At 37.6% G+C, this 14,544-nt stretch overlaps 1 protein-coding gene across 2 annotated transcripts in view; it reads right to left on the bottom strand.

Annotated features, from left to right (window-relative positions):
• Positions 1-14,544, bottom strand: part of TOX3 (TOX high mobility group box family member 3) — a 109,158-nt gene that overhangs the window by 25,641 nt on the left and 68,973 nt on the right. The window contains exons 2-3 of one of the 2 annotated variants that reach the window (XM_021931960.2): positions 4,904-4,969; positions 590-844 (exon numbers count right to left, since the gene is read on the bottom strand). In XM_021931960.2, the coding sequence (XP_021787652.2) occupies positions 590-844; positions 4,904-4,969 (321 nt within the window). The remainder of the gene's footprint in view (positions 1-589; positions 845-4,903; positions 4,970-14,544) is intronic. The other variant, XM_021931961.2, reaches the window with a different exon arrangement.

Below are 14,544 nucleotides of genomic sequence, written 5' to 3'. Positions count from 1 at the left end.
GCATTAGTTATCTTGGCTCTCTGGAGTGCCTTATTCGATGTTTATGACAATAAACAACACAATTAGGTGTATTTCACACAATCGCTTGTTCTATATTTTTCTCTGCTGGGTATAAGCAATTATACTTTTTCCCTTTTTTGGTATCTCAGTTTGGTATTTCATTTGCAGTAAGAGTAAATCATGTATCGTAAGCATTATAATTCTAAAAATTCAAAAGACCTAGGCACCTGATAAGGACTTCCATTTCTAAAATCTTGACTGGGCAAACTTTCAACTCAAGCACACCTTTGTGTTAAACCAACAGCAAGGCAAGATTGGCTACTTTCAGACCAATGAATTGGACTTTAAAAAAAAAAATCATTTTAAATCACCAGAATCTTTTTGGATCATCTTCTTTTTGGTTACTATCAACCAACCCAATATCCTTTTGTTCAATACCAGGCAGCGATCCAGTACCTGCATGTAAATAGCACTAGGATCAATCCACTAGGAACAGGCAAGAGCACGTTTCAGAACATGGACTCTCAGATCTTTACCATGATTTGTGCAAATGATAAAAAATAATTTAAGTAATAAATGTGGGGCCTACCATATGTAACCCACTGCTATGAAGTACGCCATCTTGTTCCACGAGATTTCTTGAGATTGTAATGGAAGGGAGATCCAGGCTTTGAGGGGGAAACTGGGGTGTGAATTCACTTCCCTGGGAAGGCAATGGATCGCTGAGGGCTTGAAAGGGTAGCAGTACATCCGGCATGCCTAGGGCAGGGTCTGACTCTGGAGGAGGTGTGATTGGCGGAATTTCGAATTCCTCGTCCCCAAGGCTTGGTGTATGGAATGTCTGCTAAAAGGAAACAAAATATAGATATCTTCATATTCTGTTCCTATATCTTATTCCTCCTGGGAGGGAAAGAGAAAGACATTGCATGAAAACACTACATACATATCTAAACCAAATATTTATTTCTCAAATGAAAACATCTTAAACACAGATTTCCGTATATAAAGTTTTGCTGATCATTCTGATTAAAGACTTAAGTCTCATTATCATATGGTTTTAATGGAGTATCACTATTAACAGTTTTTTAATGCCTACTTAATTAGCAACATCTGTCTTTGTTGTTAGTTGGAGCATATAACAAATTGCTACTTTATTGATATGTTAGTGAAACAGCTCAAACCGCTGACACTACGCACATGCTTTATAAAATGCTGATGATTTTGTGGCATGTGCGCGCACACACACACACACACACACACATATATTAATCCAGAAGTGAACATTACATATATTTACTTTCTGCCACAACATATAAAACAAGTAATATTAAATTTGTGGTCTGCTTTTTTAATTTCCTCATTGGTATATTCCCAAGTGCAGTGACTACTTCTATGGAAATTGTTACTATGTGTAATACAATGTTTTATATAGGGATTATCACAGCTCATATTAAAAGATGCCAGCGCTTTTATTTAAACTATAAGGAGGGTTATTTTCTTTTACACGAACATTTTAATATGCATTTATCTGAACATTTTCTACCAGTCTTCTACTTTTTAAAGATGATCTAGAAAGCATAGAGCTATATTGATATAGAAATACTAACTAGCTTTGATGCTGTTCACCTACTTAGACAAGTATTATATCTCAAGACCTAAATAAGTCTTAATGCATTGTTTTTCTTCACTGATACTGAGATTCTTAAAGGCAGTGTTTTAAAATAGGCCCTTGTGATATAAATCAGGGTTGCTCTACCCAACCACACTAAGCATTTTGGGGGGCATTTTTTTTGGCGAGAGGTTCTGAGGGAGTGGCAAGGTCTAGGTCTTTGGGTTTTTTTGTTTCTTTTTCTTTTTCTCTATTTTTTTCTTTTTTTTTTTCCTTTGGTCAGGTGAAGGGTTTGGGGGACTACTCGTATTTTTTATTCCTAGCTCAGAGGGTCAAATTTATAGTTCATTTATTATTAATAGTATTTGAAAGAATGAACTGGTGCAAGATAATTTGAGTCTGCTATTAACAGTTAAGAGGACTAATTAAGTGCTGAAAATCATCATTCTTCAAGCTATCAATCATGATATAACGTAATGACCACTTGAGAGAAAAGAAAAACTCAAGAAAAAAAAAAGCAACAAAACACATTTCTTACATATAGAACCTGTCAAATGTTATTTGTATCTCACCAGAAAAAAAGAGGTCACGAGCTATGGCAGTCTATGGTGGGACAACTGAACATCTTGAGGTTCTTAGCAGGCTCAATATATGCAAAAAATCATAGCAGAATAATACATTGGAATGCTAGACTAAAATATTGGATTTTCTGACACATGCATTCTAATAATGACCCCAAAAGCTGTCAGTTTCTAACTGTGGAACCCCTAGTTCCCAAACACAAAGGGATGAATTGGCCACAAACGTGGTTGGCTAATGAACATAACCCTATGGTTGCATTCGCCGTTATTTTGGCACTAATGTGGTCTAGTAACAGATGCAACTGTAATTTGTGACTCATTTGCTACCCCATTACTGCTTAATGAAATCTAACATATCACATTAACAATACGGATAAACACTCATTCTTGATATGTGGCATTTGGCTGTTTTCATTACCACTGTAATTAACACTTGAAATATTATTTCAATAAATATTTAAAGTACTTTAAAAATGGTCAGGGTAATCATGACACAGACAGAAAACATAAAGCAAATGTGTGAATTTCAAACTCAAGAGTATCCTAGTCCCTGTAGTGTTATCTACAGGACAATATCCATGAGAAGGGAATTGGTTTCAGGCACAATTTAGACTTTACAGCATGCAAACCTAAAGTCTTCCTGAATTAGTTTACACTCATTAAAATGTTAAAAAAAAAAAAAGTAAATTTACTTTTAATGCAGTGACTGGGAAATTAGGCACATGCTATAATGTAACATTAACATTTACTTGGGCTTTTTTGTTCAAGAAAAGATGTACAGAAAAATCATTACATAGGATTACTTCCAAAACTAACATAAAACATGTCTATGCTAAGCAGTCACAATTAGGCAATTAGGAAGGTTTTTATTTTTGTTAAGGAACAGAGAGAGATGTCATATGCAATATGTCCCTATGGTGTAATTTTTTTAACGACAAATTAATTTCAATTTAGGATATTACAATATCCTAACCTAATATAATAATCCAATGAAATAACCAAGAAAACGTTAAAATGTTAAACTACCTTTAATGACAGATAATATATTAAAGTTAAGCTTTCCTTTCAGAAGAAAGGAATCCAAAATGCTGGATATCTAAGACTATAAAAAAATAACCATACATGGCATCAACAACAACAACAAAAAGACACACTGACTTTGGTAACTGTGCCATCTGACCAATATTAGATTAATCATTTAGAGTTTATGCGATTATTTTTTATAGATATTGACTTTTCAGTGTTTACCTTGAACATGTTAAAGTAGTATGTACATGGTTAAATACCATCTGTACTGAAATGCTCAAAACATTTGTTCCTTTTGATAAAAATGCAAATCTGGAGAACTGTTGTATCAACATATAACAGCCAATGTCTGACACGGTGAATTATCACAGCTGGAATTAAATTGTCTCTGAACAGCTGCTGGCAGTAGAGCTTTCATCAATGTTTGATTCAAATGTAGGGAAAAAAAATCCTACAGAATGAAACATCATGTTGTCCTTACAGATGGGGTTTGTGTTCATTATCACAAACAACACAGCAGCCAGTGCCAAACAATATTCCCTTATCTAAGCTGTCTTCTTGGTTAGAGAGATGATGGTCACTATAAAAGTGATTAATCTAGGAATACCCTTAATTCTTGATTCCCCATTTATTCTAATCATTTCTCAAAGTTAATTTCTTTCATAACACTTGCCTCCCTTTACCAAGATCATTTATGAAGCCATTATTATTTTCATTCTCTGGGGTCAAGCTAGTTCAGTTTCCTGTATTTGAATGTATCTGGAAAATGAGGACTTTTTATTACATGAACCGCAAGAGGAAATGTTCCATTTGGGTCAATTTCACTTCTGTTTGTTCTTGTTCTAAAATCTTAAATCTCACACAGTCTACCATTTTTAGGAAACCATTTTTTATCTAATCAAGATTGAGGTTTTTCTGGAGGGCAGGCCAATGAGACCAAACAGCAGTCCAAAATCAATAATAGGAAATGCAGTAAAAACAGCAGCAAGAAGACGATGCTTGTTTCATCTGCACCCGTAAACTGAAGACAGACCCAGAGACAATGAGGTGCTGCATTTAGATTCCATCACCCAGTTTCCACAGCTGCAACCAAGTCTTGGAGCATGCCAGCCACTCATTCATTCATTCAATAAATATTTATTGAGCACCTACTACTGCCACGCACTGTAACAGGCTGTGGGGATCTAGCAGCAAATTACAACACTCATTTCACATCACCCCAAGCCCCAAGAAACTATAATACTCTTCTGTCACATGGTTTCCCAAACCATGGCAACTTAATGACAGTTAATTATCCCTAGATATATGTGAAGGTAAAACAGTTTCCATTAAAAGTCACTTCTAGCCTGGTTTCTAAAAAGGTAACCACTTATCTGCTTAGATACCAACACTGTATGTGTGTGTGTGTTTTAACATACATTCTTATATATTTATTTTTTGTTTGCATTTTTTTAAAATTCAAAAGATTTGTATGAAGTTACTATCATTAGTAACAGTCTACAGAAAAGTGATAAAAGACTCATCAGGTTTTCTTTTCCAATAAGCTTTTCTCGTTTTTCCTCCAAAGTCGTTACCTTGTGCCACATAAGAGAGAGATAAATTTGATACTTTGTTTTTCCCTCCAAGCCTATTAAATTATCTCAATAACACAAAAAACAGGAACAAACACATTAAGATAGTCACCTACCTCACTGGCAGTGAAGAACGCATTGTTCGCCTCAGCCATATTCATATAGTTATTATTATTTCCAAACTGAAAGAAAACAGATTGTTTGATGTTAATATGGGACATAATAAAGCATTCTGGCTGTGATTTGGAAAGAATGCTGGTGTTGCTAAATAAAAGAGGGTTTTATCAGCCCAAATGCGAAACATGACAAACGTTTCAAGGCACTATGCTGTACCGTCAGCTGGTTCCCTCAGAAAATAAAGCACAGAGTTAAGCTAACTCAATAACTCTATAAAATAGTTTTGTTTCTCATCAAGACTAACTGTGAAGGGAGAGGATTACAAACATTAAGCCAACTGGTCACCAGCGTGTGTTGTTTATTGACCTGGCATTTGTGAGAGGTGAGAGGGAAAAGAGTTTCCAAGAAAATCACCTTGACACATTTTAAAAGCACGTAAGGATTTTATAGCTTACTTTTCAAGAACAGATGTCACAAGTGTGGGTAGGTTAAAATGTGAATTAAAGGGAATAAAATTCAATTCCCAGGACTCAAATTCTATTTTCTAGTGAATGGGGTGTGGCATGAATATAAATAAATTATAAGACTAAAGAATATTTTTAAAATCTCCAAACAGAGCTTAGAGCGATATCTATATCCATCAGAGTTGCTGAAAACAGTGATATTTAATCTCTCAATGTAACATTAAGTGCAAAGAGGTTTAAAAATAAGCAGGATCTTATGAACACAGCAATTTTTACTTCATTCCCTAACACAATGGGCCATTCATATCATCACAAATAAGACCGTATCAGCATTTCAGACTTAAGCTCTTTACTTCTAGGGACCTGTTATCAAAATGTAAAACTTGGATTTTGGCAGAAATGTATTTTCAGGTTCGAATGGTCTAAATCGGCACATTTTGTTGCTTTAAACATTCTGTTATCAGTCTGGCAATATGGAAAGGCTCTGTGATCATAATAATCTAGAGCTATATTATTTTCATGATTTTTAACTGATGAAAGAATGTCCTTTTTATAAAGTTTATTATTTCCTTCCTTTAATACATCAAATAAAACATAGGTTTGGTCTCCAAAGGTTGAAATATATATATATATCTATTCTCTAATATAAATAAAGCTAGTAATTATTTAAAGATACAATTTTCCCAAGGAGATTGAGAGATGGGTGGATGGAGATAAACGGGTAGGTACATAGATAGATACACAGATAAATATAGAGAATACATAGAATATGGAGAGAGACACATAGATATGGAAGACTCATATAATCCTCTTCCTCAATAAACTAACACTTACTTCTTGGGGGCTCTCAATCCCTGACTCCGAAGGACTTGCACCCAGAAGCAGGATTGGCATGCTACACTTTATCATGTCAGGGATCCGAGAACTAAGCAGGATTTATATGAAAGACTCTAATGGTTCCAGAGTATCCCACAACGGCCAACACACTGAAATACACATACAATGAGCCATCCAAAAAGCTCTCACCGAGCACTCAGCTTCATTTAGGTAAACATCTTTATAAAGATTTCTGAAAGATGAATTGGCGCTTAAGAAACGAGATCTCAGGAAGGGGAACATCACACACCGGGGCCTATCATGGGGAGGGGGGAGGGGGGAGGGATTGCATTGGGAGTTATACCTGATGTAAATGACGAGTTGATGGGTGCAGCAGACTAACATGGCACAAGTATACATATGTAACAAACCTACATGTTATGCACATGTACCCTATAACTTAAAGTATAATAATAATAAATAAATTAAAAAAAAAAAAAAAGAAAAATATGCTATTCTATAAGGTTTAAAACAAAAAAAAAAAAAAAAAAAAAAAAAAAAAAAAAAAAAAAAAAAAAAGAAAGACTTTTATCTGGTTTCTCTGAAGGCATGTGATATCAAAAACATGTGCATGGCTGCACATGGGCACACACACACTCACACACATATTTTCCCTTGTTTTCCGACAATGTTGAATACATGCAAGAAAAAGTATTATATTTTAAGTATTTTATTTTCTATCATGAAATTTTTGATGAATGAATGATGCTAGAGTTAAAATCTCAGGTCTCCATGTAAATGTTCCTTTTGGATATCTATGAGAAACTGGGCTCCAGATGAGTATTCCGTGCACCAGTCCTGGCCCCTCCAAACCACCTAACAGCCTATATCACAACTTCAACGTTATTTAAATGTAGGTTTTGTTGGGGAATTAGAAATCCATTTAAAGCAAACAGCTCATTATCAGAGAGTATTTTTTTTAAGATTAAACTTACTTATTATCTAGTAGCACCTAAAACAACAAAGAAAAATAAAATGGCTATTAAACTAAAGGCCTAAACAATTGAAAAAACAAATTAAGCTTAGAGTGAAATAAGAACTGGGTTAGAAATCCTCTTCTGAACAGTTAGTATGCGAATGTAATTACTGAAGAAACTACAGCTAATCAGCTGTGAATTGTATCCATTAATTAGTATTTGCCCTGGAGAAATGAGAAAAATCAGTAACAACGCTGGCACCGCGGCGCACACTGATGAGCGGTGCAGGCCACACGGCGTTTAGTCAAGCAGGTGGCTCCAGTGGTCCAGGTAATTTGAAAAGCTCTCACCTGAAGTACTGAGTTAGAATTACAAAGCACTCCTTGCATATCTTTTGTATCTATAGAAGGCCTTAATTAATGGCTTTTAATTTGGAGACACTTGCGGATCAGGCAGGAACAGTTACAAATCATTTCAAATAGAAGTAAAGGTTTCTATTCTGTATGGGTAAAACAGCCACTCTACAAGGGGGTTTTAAATATTGACTTGTTGCAGGCAATTGTCTTTCTCCTGTGCAGGTACCCGGGATCCTAGTTCAGTGTAACAAGGTAGTTGGATAATATACAGGACACCCAGTTAAATTTATCAAATAAACAGCAAATTTGCTTTAGTATAAGTATATCCCACACACTATTTGGGGTATACTTATATTAAAAGAACTATTTTTTATCTAAGATTCAAATTTAATTGGGTGCTGTGTATTTTTATTTGGTAAATCTGGCCACCCTACCGTGGTGGTTAAACTAATCAGAATGAAAGGGTGGCATTTTCATTTGATTACCTTACCTAGTAATGCTAGCTTGATCTTATTTGTTTTATTTTAAAATGTGACCTATGAATCCTGCTTTAGTCATTTGGTGTAAGAACAGATCTGATTCTGAGAGAAAAAGTGCTCCTTTGGGGCAGGTCTCTAATATAATGACCTCAGAACAATTAACTTTAAGTGAATTGTGTACAATTAAATTTACTTTATGTTCTGAGAGACAGTGACATCAGTAAACACATTATAGTACAAAAACCCCGTAGGTCCATGGGGAAGGGGCCTTAACTGTGTTCACTGACATCTCCCCCAGAACTAACAATGCCTGGAATATTACAAGCACTCTAGTATTTGTTGAAGGGAGAGAGGGAGAAAGGTGGATCACACATAAACTTCAATGCCTCCTAATTGCCCATCCTAACTGAAGTCATTTTCACTTACTTTTTAAAGATAATAGTAATAAGTATTCAGCCCAGTGACACCCTCTACATACTTTATTTCATTTAGTTTTCCAAACTGGGACTAACTGTAATCTATTTTCCCAATACCCAGTAAGATAATTATCATCCCTATTTTATAGATCAGAAGACTGAAGCTTCTAGGGCTCAAGTAACTTGCTCAAGGTTATAGATTCAGCTACAGAAGTCTGGCCTCCTCCCTACCTCATGATCTCTATCACTTCCATTCCAGTATCCGTGAAAGCTTGAATATTTCACTCAGTGATCAATTCAGTTTTACTTTTTCATCTATTTTACTCAAAGCTAGAATTTCCCAGAGGTACCCAAGTCTAGTAAAATGCTCCTCAAGAAATCGTTCCATGGTCCAGTAAGTTTGGGAAAGGCTGACTTCTCTTCGATAAGTCACAATGCTTGCTATAAAGCTAAAGGCTCTGAGAAGTCCTGCAGTTCCTTCATCCGACAGATATTTATGTGCCTATTATGTACAAGGGGCTGTGCTAGGCACTGGAGGCAATATGATGGAAAAGATGACAAGGTTTCTACTTGGATGAAGCTTACATTTTTCTTTAAGGGGGAGACAGGAAACAAACAACAAGCTGTGGATCACTTCCTTTTGTTTCCCCTGTAATATCCTGCGAAACCACAGTTTGGGAAGGCTTGTTCTAAGCCCTTTATTGACAATATTATTTTATTTTCCCTGAATCTTTCTTAGGAAAGCTAATATCCTAATTTTATACCATGGTAAAATGTATTTGTTTTATTAATAGGAATCAACTAAATACGAATTTTTAATTATTCATTCTAAGTCACCTTAACTTGGTCTATTTCTAAACTTTCTAGCTCATAACCCTCCACTGATGTTCCCTCAAAGATCCCCTACTCAACCATACATGGGGCCATCTATGCAATTTCAAGAGTCAAAACAAAATATTCTAAATAAACTAAATGAATATCAGGTGAAGTAGTTAATTGTTCTAAAGGTCATATACAAACATTATTAAAGAAATCAGCCAATTCCAACTGTTTTAAAGACACATAAATGGTCACTGGGAATCAGGGGCATTTGGCATTTATGAGGCACACTCGTGGTGATAGGTCCTCTTCCTTGCTGATAGGCTATAATAGATGTGATCCCCAAAGATAGAGTCCCCAAAGATATCATTATAAAGCAGAACTAAATTACTCTGTGTTGAACTTCTGTATCTTAATAATTTCATAAAATAACATCTTCATTATACTTGGAGGTAGACTTGCTTTTGCTGCTTGATGAGTAATTATAGCTTGGGCAAATACAATTTATGAAGGATGTCAATTAAAAAGGAGCACCATAGGATTTTTTAGAAACTTATTAAGGACCATCGTGTTCATGGCCTGTTTGACCGTGTGAAGTGCCAAAGTAAATTAATGCAGATTGTTAAGTCTAGCTAGTCCAGCAAAGGAGCCGGAAGAAAGTGGAACAGCCCAGACAAAAACCCATCTGTAATCACAAGACGAATACTTCAGCTTGATGCGTCCACACAACATCATTTTCACTGAAATTATTTTGACACCCATGTGAAGAATTGTATAGGCTTCTAATAAAGCAGCATTAACTACAGGGTCTCAAACAGCTAAATGGCACAAACTTAATCCTAAACAAAAAAAGATAATCCTTCGAATTCTCTTTTCTTTTTCTCCCATTAGATTTGTTAGCAGACACCATCCAATTTGATGCCTCACTATGGACATCTGTCAAGTCACTTACACAAATGAACTGTGCCATGATGGATCAAGTGTGCCAAGCATGGTCACATGCTGGCAGAGGCAGGACTGCAAAGTCCACACACACGTGAAGGCTCGGTTAACTACCCCCTGGAAGAGAACTTAGGAGAGATGATCAAGGTTCAACCATTTTCAGCATTAGTAATCTGTTTCAAGACATAAAGCCCAAAGCAGTGAAAACAAGCCAATACAGCAGATGACAATGAATACTGATGATTATCGCGGATGGGTCTGGAGTACCACATTAGGAAGCAAAGTGTGACTCTGTGACTAAAGACCATCGACACCAAAGGTTGGGGGTTCAACTATACTCTAGAAACAAAACATTGCAAACAATAGGCTGTGGGGTATAATATAGGAATCTATATATAATTATATATAGATATGTATACACACAAGCATATATGCACACAATTCTGCTAATTATGTATATACAATTATATAGATTTACACACACACACATATAATTACACACACACATGTCCACATGATAAAACTCCTAGATGAGGATCCCCTGAGCCCCACACTCATACATCCAACTGTCTACAGCACTTCCAATTGGAAGTCAGTAGGCATCTTAGACCTATGTCCAAAACTGAACTCCTCATCTCCTCAAAGCCTGCTCCACCCAGTCTTTGATGGGGAAATGACACACTTCTGGTGACTCAGGCCAAATATCATTCTTGAATCCTCTCTCCCTATCTCCCTTCCTTCATCCAATCATCAGGAGATTCTGTTGGCTTATCTTTCCAACTGTACCCAAAATGGGCCATGTGTGCCTGTCTCTCAGGGTCCACCCAGGCCTAAGCCATCCATTCCCTCCTGGACCTCTGCAACTACCTTCCCAGCAAGTCCCTCTGGTTCTACCATACTCCCCAACAGACTACCCTCAACACAGAGACAAAGAGGCCCTTCGAAAATCTAAGTTTAGCCTGGGCAAAATAGTGAGACCCTATCTCTACTAAAAAAAAATTAGCTGGGCATGATGGCATACATCTGTAGTTCCAGCTACACAAGAGGCTGAAATCGGAGAATCGCTTGGACCCAGGACTTTGAGGCTGCAATAAGCTATGACTATGCTACTGCACTCTAGCCAGGGTGACAAAGTGAGATGCTGTTTCAAAAAAAAAAAAGAAGGAGGAAAAGAAAGAGGAAAGGAAGAAAATGAAGGAAATGAAGAAAGAAGGGAAGGAGACAGGGACAGAGGAAAAGAAAGAGGAAGTAAGGACAGAGGGAAGGAAGAAAAGAACGAAGGAAGGAGGGAAGGAAGGAGGGAAGGGAGGGAGGGAGGAAATCTAACTCAGACCATGTCACTCTTCTGCTCAAAACTCACCGGTGGCTTCTGATTCATTCGGGGGAGATGCCCAATCCTTACAATTGCCCCTTTCTTCTTACCTTTTGGCCATCATCCTTCCCCTTGCTCACACTCCTCTAGCCTACTGGCTTCCTATTGTTCCTTCACCACCCCAGACATGTTCTCACCCCAGGGCCTTTGCACTGGCTGTTTCTTCTGTCTGGACTATTGTCCCCTTAAATGTTCCCAAGGCTCGTTCTACTCCCTGCCTTTGGAGTCTTTTCTCAGATGTCACCTTCTCTCTGACTACTCTCCTCCACCCCCAACACTCTCTATCCCTCTTCCCCAAGTCTACTTTTTCCATGAATAGTTTTCAACATCAAATAATATCATTACTGCCTTTCTCCTCCCACTAGAATATAAATTCAATAAAGATAAAAATGTTTTGTCTGTGTTTTACACTGATGTCCCATTAAGAAGAAGAGTGTTTGGTAAATAGCAGGTGTCCAATAGGCACAAATGAATTTCTGGGTGCGAAATAATGATACTCAGAACTGCCGTCCAAGCCCATCCAGACACAGTACTTGAAATCCAAGTGAAAACAAGATGTCCAGCAGCCACCACCACTAGTCACTCCCCAAACTACATCTATGGGGAAAACATGGTAACATTAAGTCTTCTGTGTTATAATAAAAGTCCTGTTTTGAACCCTAGAACCATCTGCCTAGAAAAAGGCTTTATTCTAGAGAATGCACTAACCTTTTTATAGAGCCCTAGGTGGATGGGGGTTGGGTGATAGGGATAGGTGCCTTCGGTGGCTGAGCACAAACTGCAATGAACAACACAGATTCTGGCCTGCAGGCAAAATGCTGAGAGAAGAGAGAACCAACAGCGTAATGTCAATGGGGGCAAGGATTCAAGTGTTAGATTTGACAGCTAATTTTTTTTCTAATTTAAAATTTCCTCTTCTAAAAACAATTGCTTTCTATTATAGGTCAGGGTTTCTCCAAGTGTTGTGCTAAGGACCACAGAACAACCAGATGGCCGTTAAAAATGCACATTACCCGCTCCCCACTCTGGATTTACCGTAGCAGAAGCTCTAGGCGGTGGGACCCTAATATACGTATTTTTAACCAGCTTCGAAGGAACTCCGAAGCACTCTAATATTTGAGAACGACTAGCCTAGTTCATTTTAGACTAATGTGGAAATTCCTTTTTTTAAAATAAACGTTTCTACACATCTCACAGAAATGCTGATAGAGCACAAGCTGTTTTGTTTATAGCAATGAAGGCTTGGCACGCATATTTACAATCTCCTCTCACTTTCCTGGATGACAGGGACATGCAACCATTTGTGAGGTGACCATCCAGCCCCTTCTACCCATATCACCAGGAGGAAGGATGGGAACATCCAAACTTGGATCAAGTAGGAACACAAGTTCCACTGTTGGATTCTTCAACAAGTTCTGTGGACCCACACAAGTAACAACAATGCCTAAACATATGGACTCTGCTCAAACACGGAGGCCTTGGGATTTTCATGATCTGGACACATTTGAGTCTGTGAATCGCATAACCATCTGGACTAGTTAAAAGTGGCAAGAAAGAAAAAACACCCTCTCAAACCCAACTGCACTTGTTTAATATCAGGAAAACAAATACAAGTAGTAGTGGATACTAAGGTTCCAGAATTAAGGGGGCTTTTTTGTTTTGTTTTGGGGGAGTTTTTTGTTGCTTTTTTTTTTTTAAGCAAAAATGGGGCCATCTTTGAGATTGGCCAAGCAACCAATCATCACCAATATTCGGAGAACAGGAAGAGAAGGCCTCTGATCTCTGGTTTTCTTCAAATACACACCCACAAAAAAAGCCAGTGGTAACACACATGCTGCCAAGTGACTACACCTTTTGTGTTAATTCCAGTTTGTCTTCCTCCCTTCTCCCCGAAAGCCTTACCAACACTTAACTGAGTCCCTATTAAATGCTACTTAATAGGATATATTTAGTGGAATATATTATCTAACTCTCTGTAGATGCAGAGAAGGGGAAGATATGATTATTGATTTTAAGGGATGAAAACTCAATTGGGGTGATGAGACAAAAAAAATGTATCAAGCTAAGGGCCAACTCAGTGACAAGAGGCTTGCAAATCTAGGAGGAGGAGTCAAAAAGGAACGGCCTTTCAGAGGAACAAGACGTTTTTCAATATATAATTTCAACTTTCCTTTTAGATTCAGTGAGTAGATGTACATGTTTGTTACATGGGTATATTGCATGATGCTGAGGTTTGGGATATGAATGATCCCGTCATCTAGGTACCGAGCGTAGTACCCAATAGTTAGGAACAAGTCTTTAACCAAGAAAGAAGGCAGACAGAGGGGCAATCCCAGGCAAAAAGGAGGGAGTGAGTGAAGCCTCAGACCTACTTGTACACAGCCTGTGTTCAAAGAACAAAGCAGAGAGCAATTTGGCTACAGGAGAAAGGGAAGAAAGCTGGAGGAGATGGTAGGAAGCCAGGCTCTGGTGGGCCTTGAAGGCTCACCTAAATATTTTTAAATATATTAAATAGGAAAGTTCACAAAGGATTTTGTTAGAGGAAGGAGGCAGAGAGAGAGAGAGATGTAAAGCCCACACCTGAGCTTATCAACAGTGTGAGATGCACAAGAGTAGTATTAAGAAAGGCTGGTGCCAAGGAGACCAGTGAAGAACACTTCAAGGCTGGCAGAAGGTTGAAAGTGTCTAGACTGGGCAGAGGCGACAGTAGGAAGAACAAAATTCAGAGAGCACTTTACCAGGAGTCAGACTAACTTTGAATTCCAATCCTAGTACCAAACTAGTTGTGGGATGGCAGGCAAGCTGTCTCACTTGTTTTAAGAACAAGTTCAGCTTCCAGCTGAGCTACTTGCTAGCTGTCAGTGTGTACAAGCTGTGTACTCTCCATGTGTTTCAATTTTCCCATCAATAAAACAGGGAAAAGAACAGTATTTGCCACATCACAGGGGTTTTGAGGATTAAATGGGTAAGTGCAAATAACGTCACCTTTCCTTTTTCAA

This window comes from Papio anubis, chromosome 18, assembly GCF_008728515.1.
Source record: "Papio anubis isolate 15944 chromosome 18, Panubis1.0, whole genome shotgun sequence".
Classification (NCBI taxonomy): Eukaryota; Metazoa; Chordata; class Mammalia; order Primates; family Cercopithecidae; genus Papio; species Papio anubis.
The sequence above is the reverse complement of the archived record's forward strand: the minus strand, read 5'-3'. Positions and strand labels throughout refer to the sequence as shown.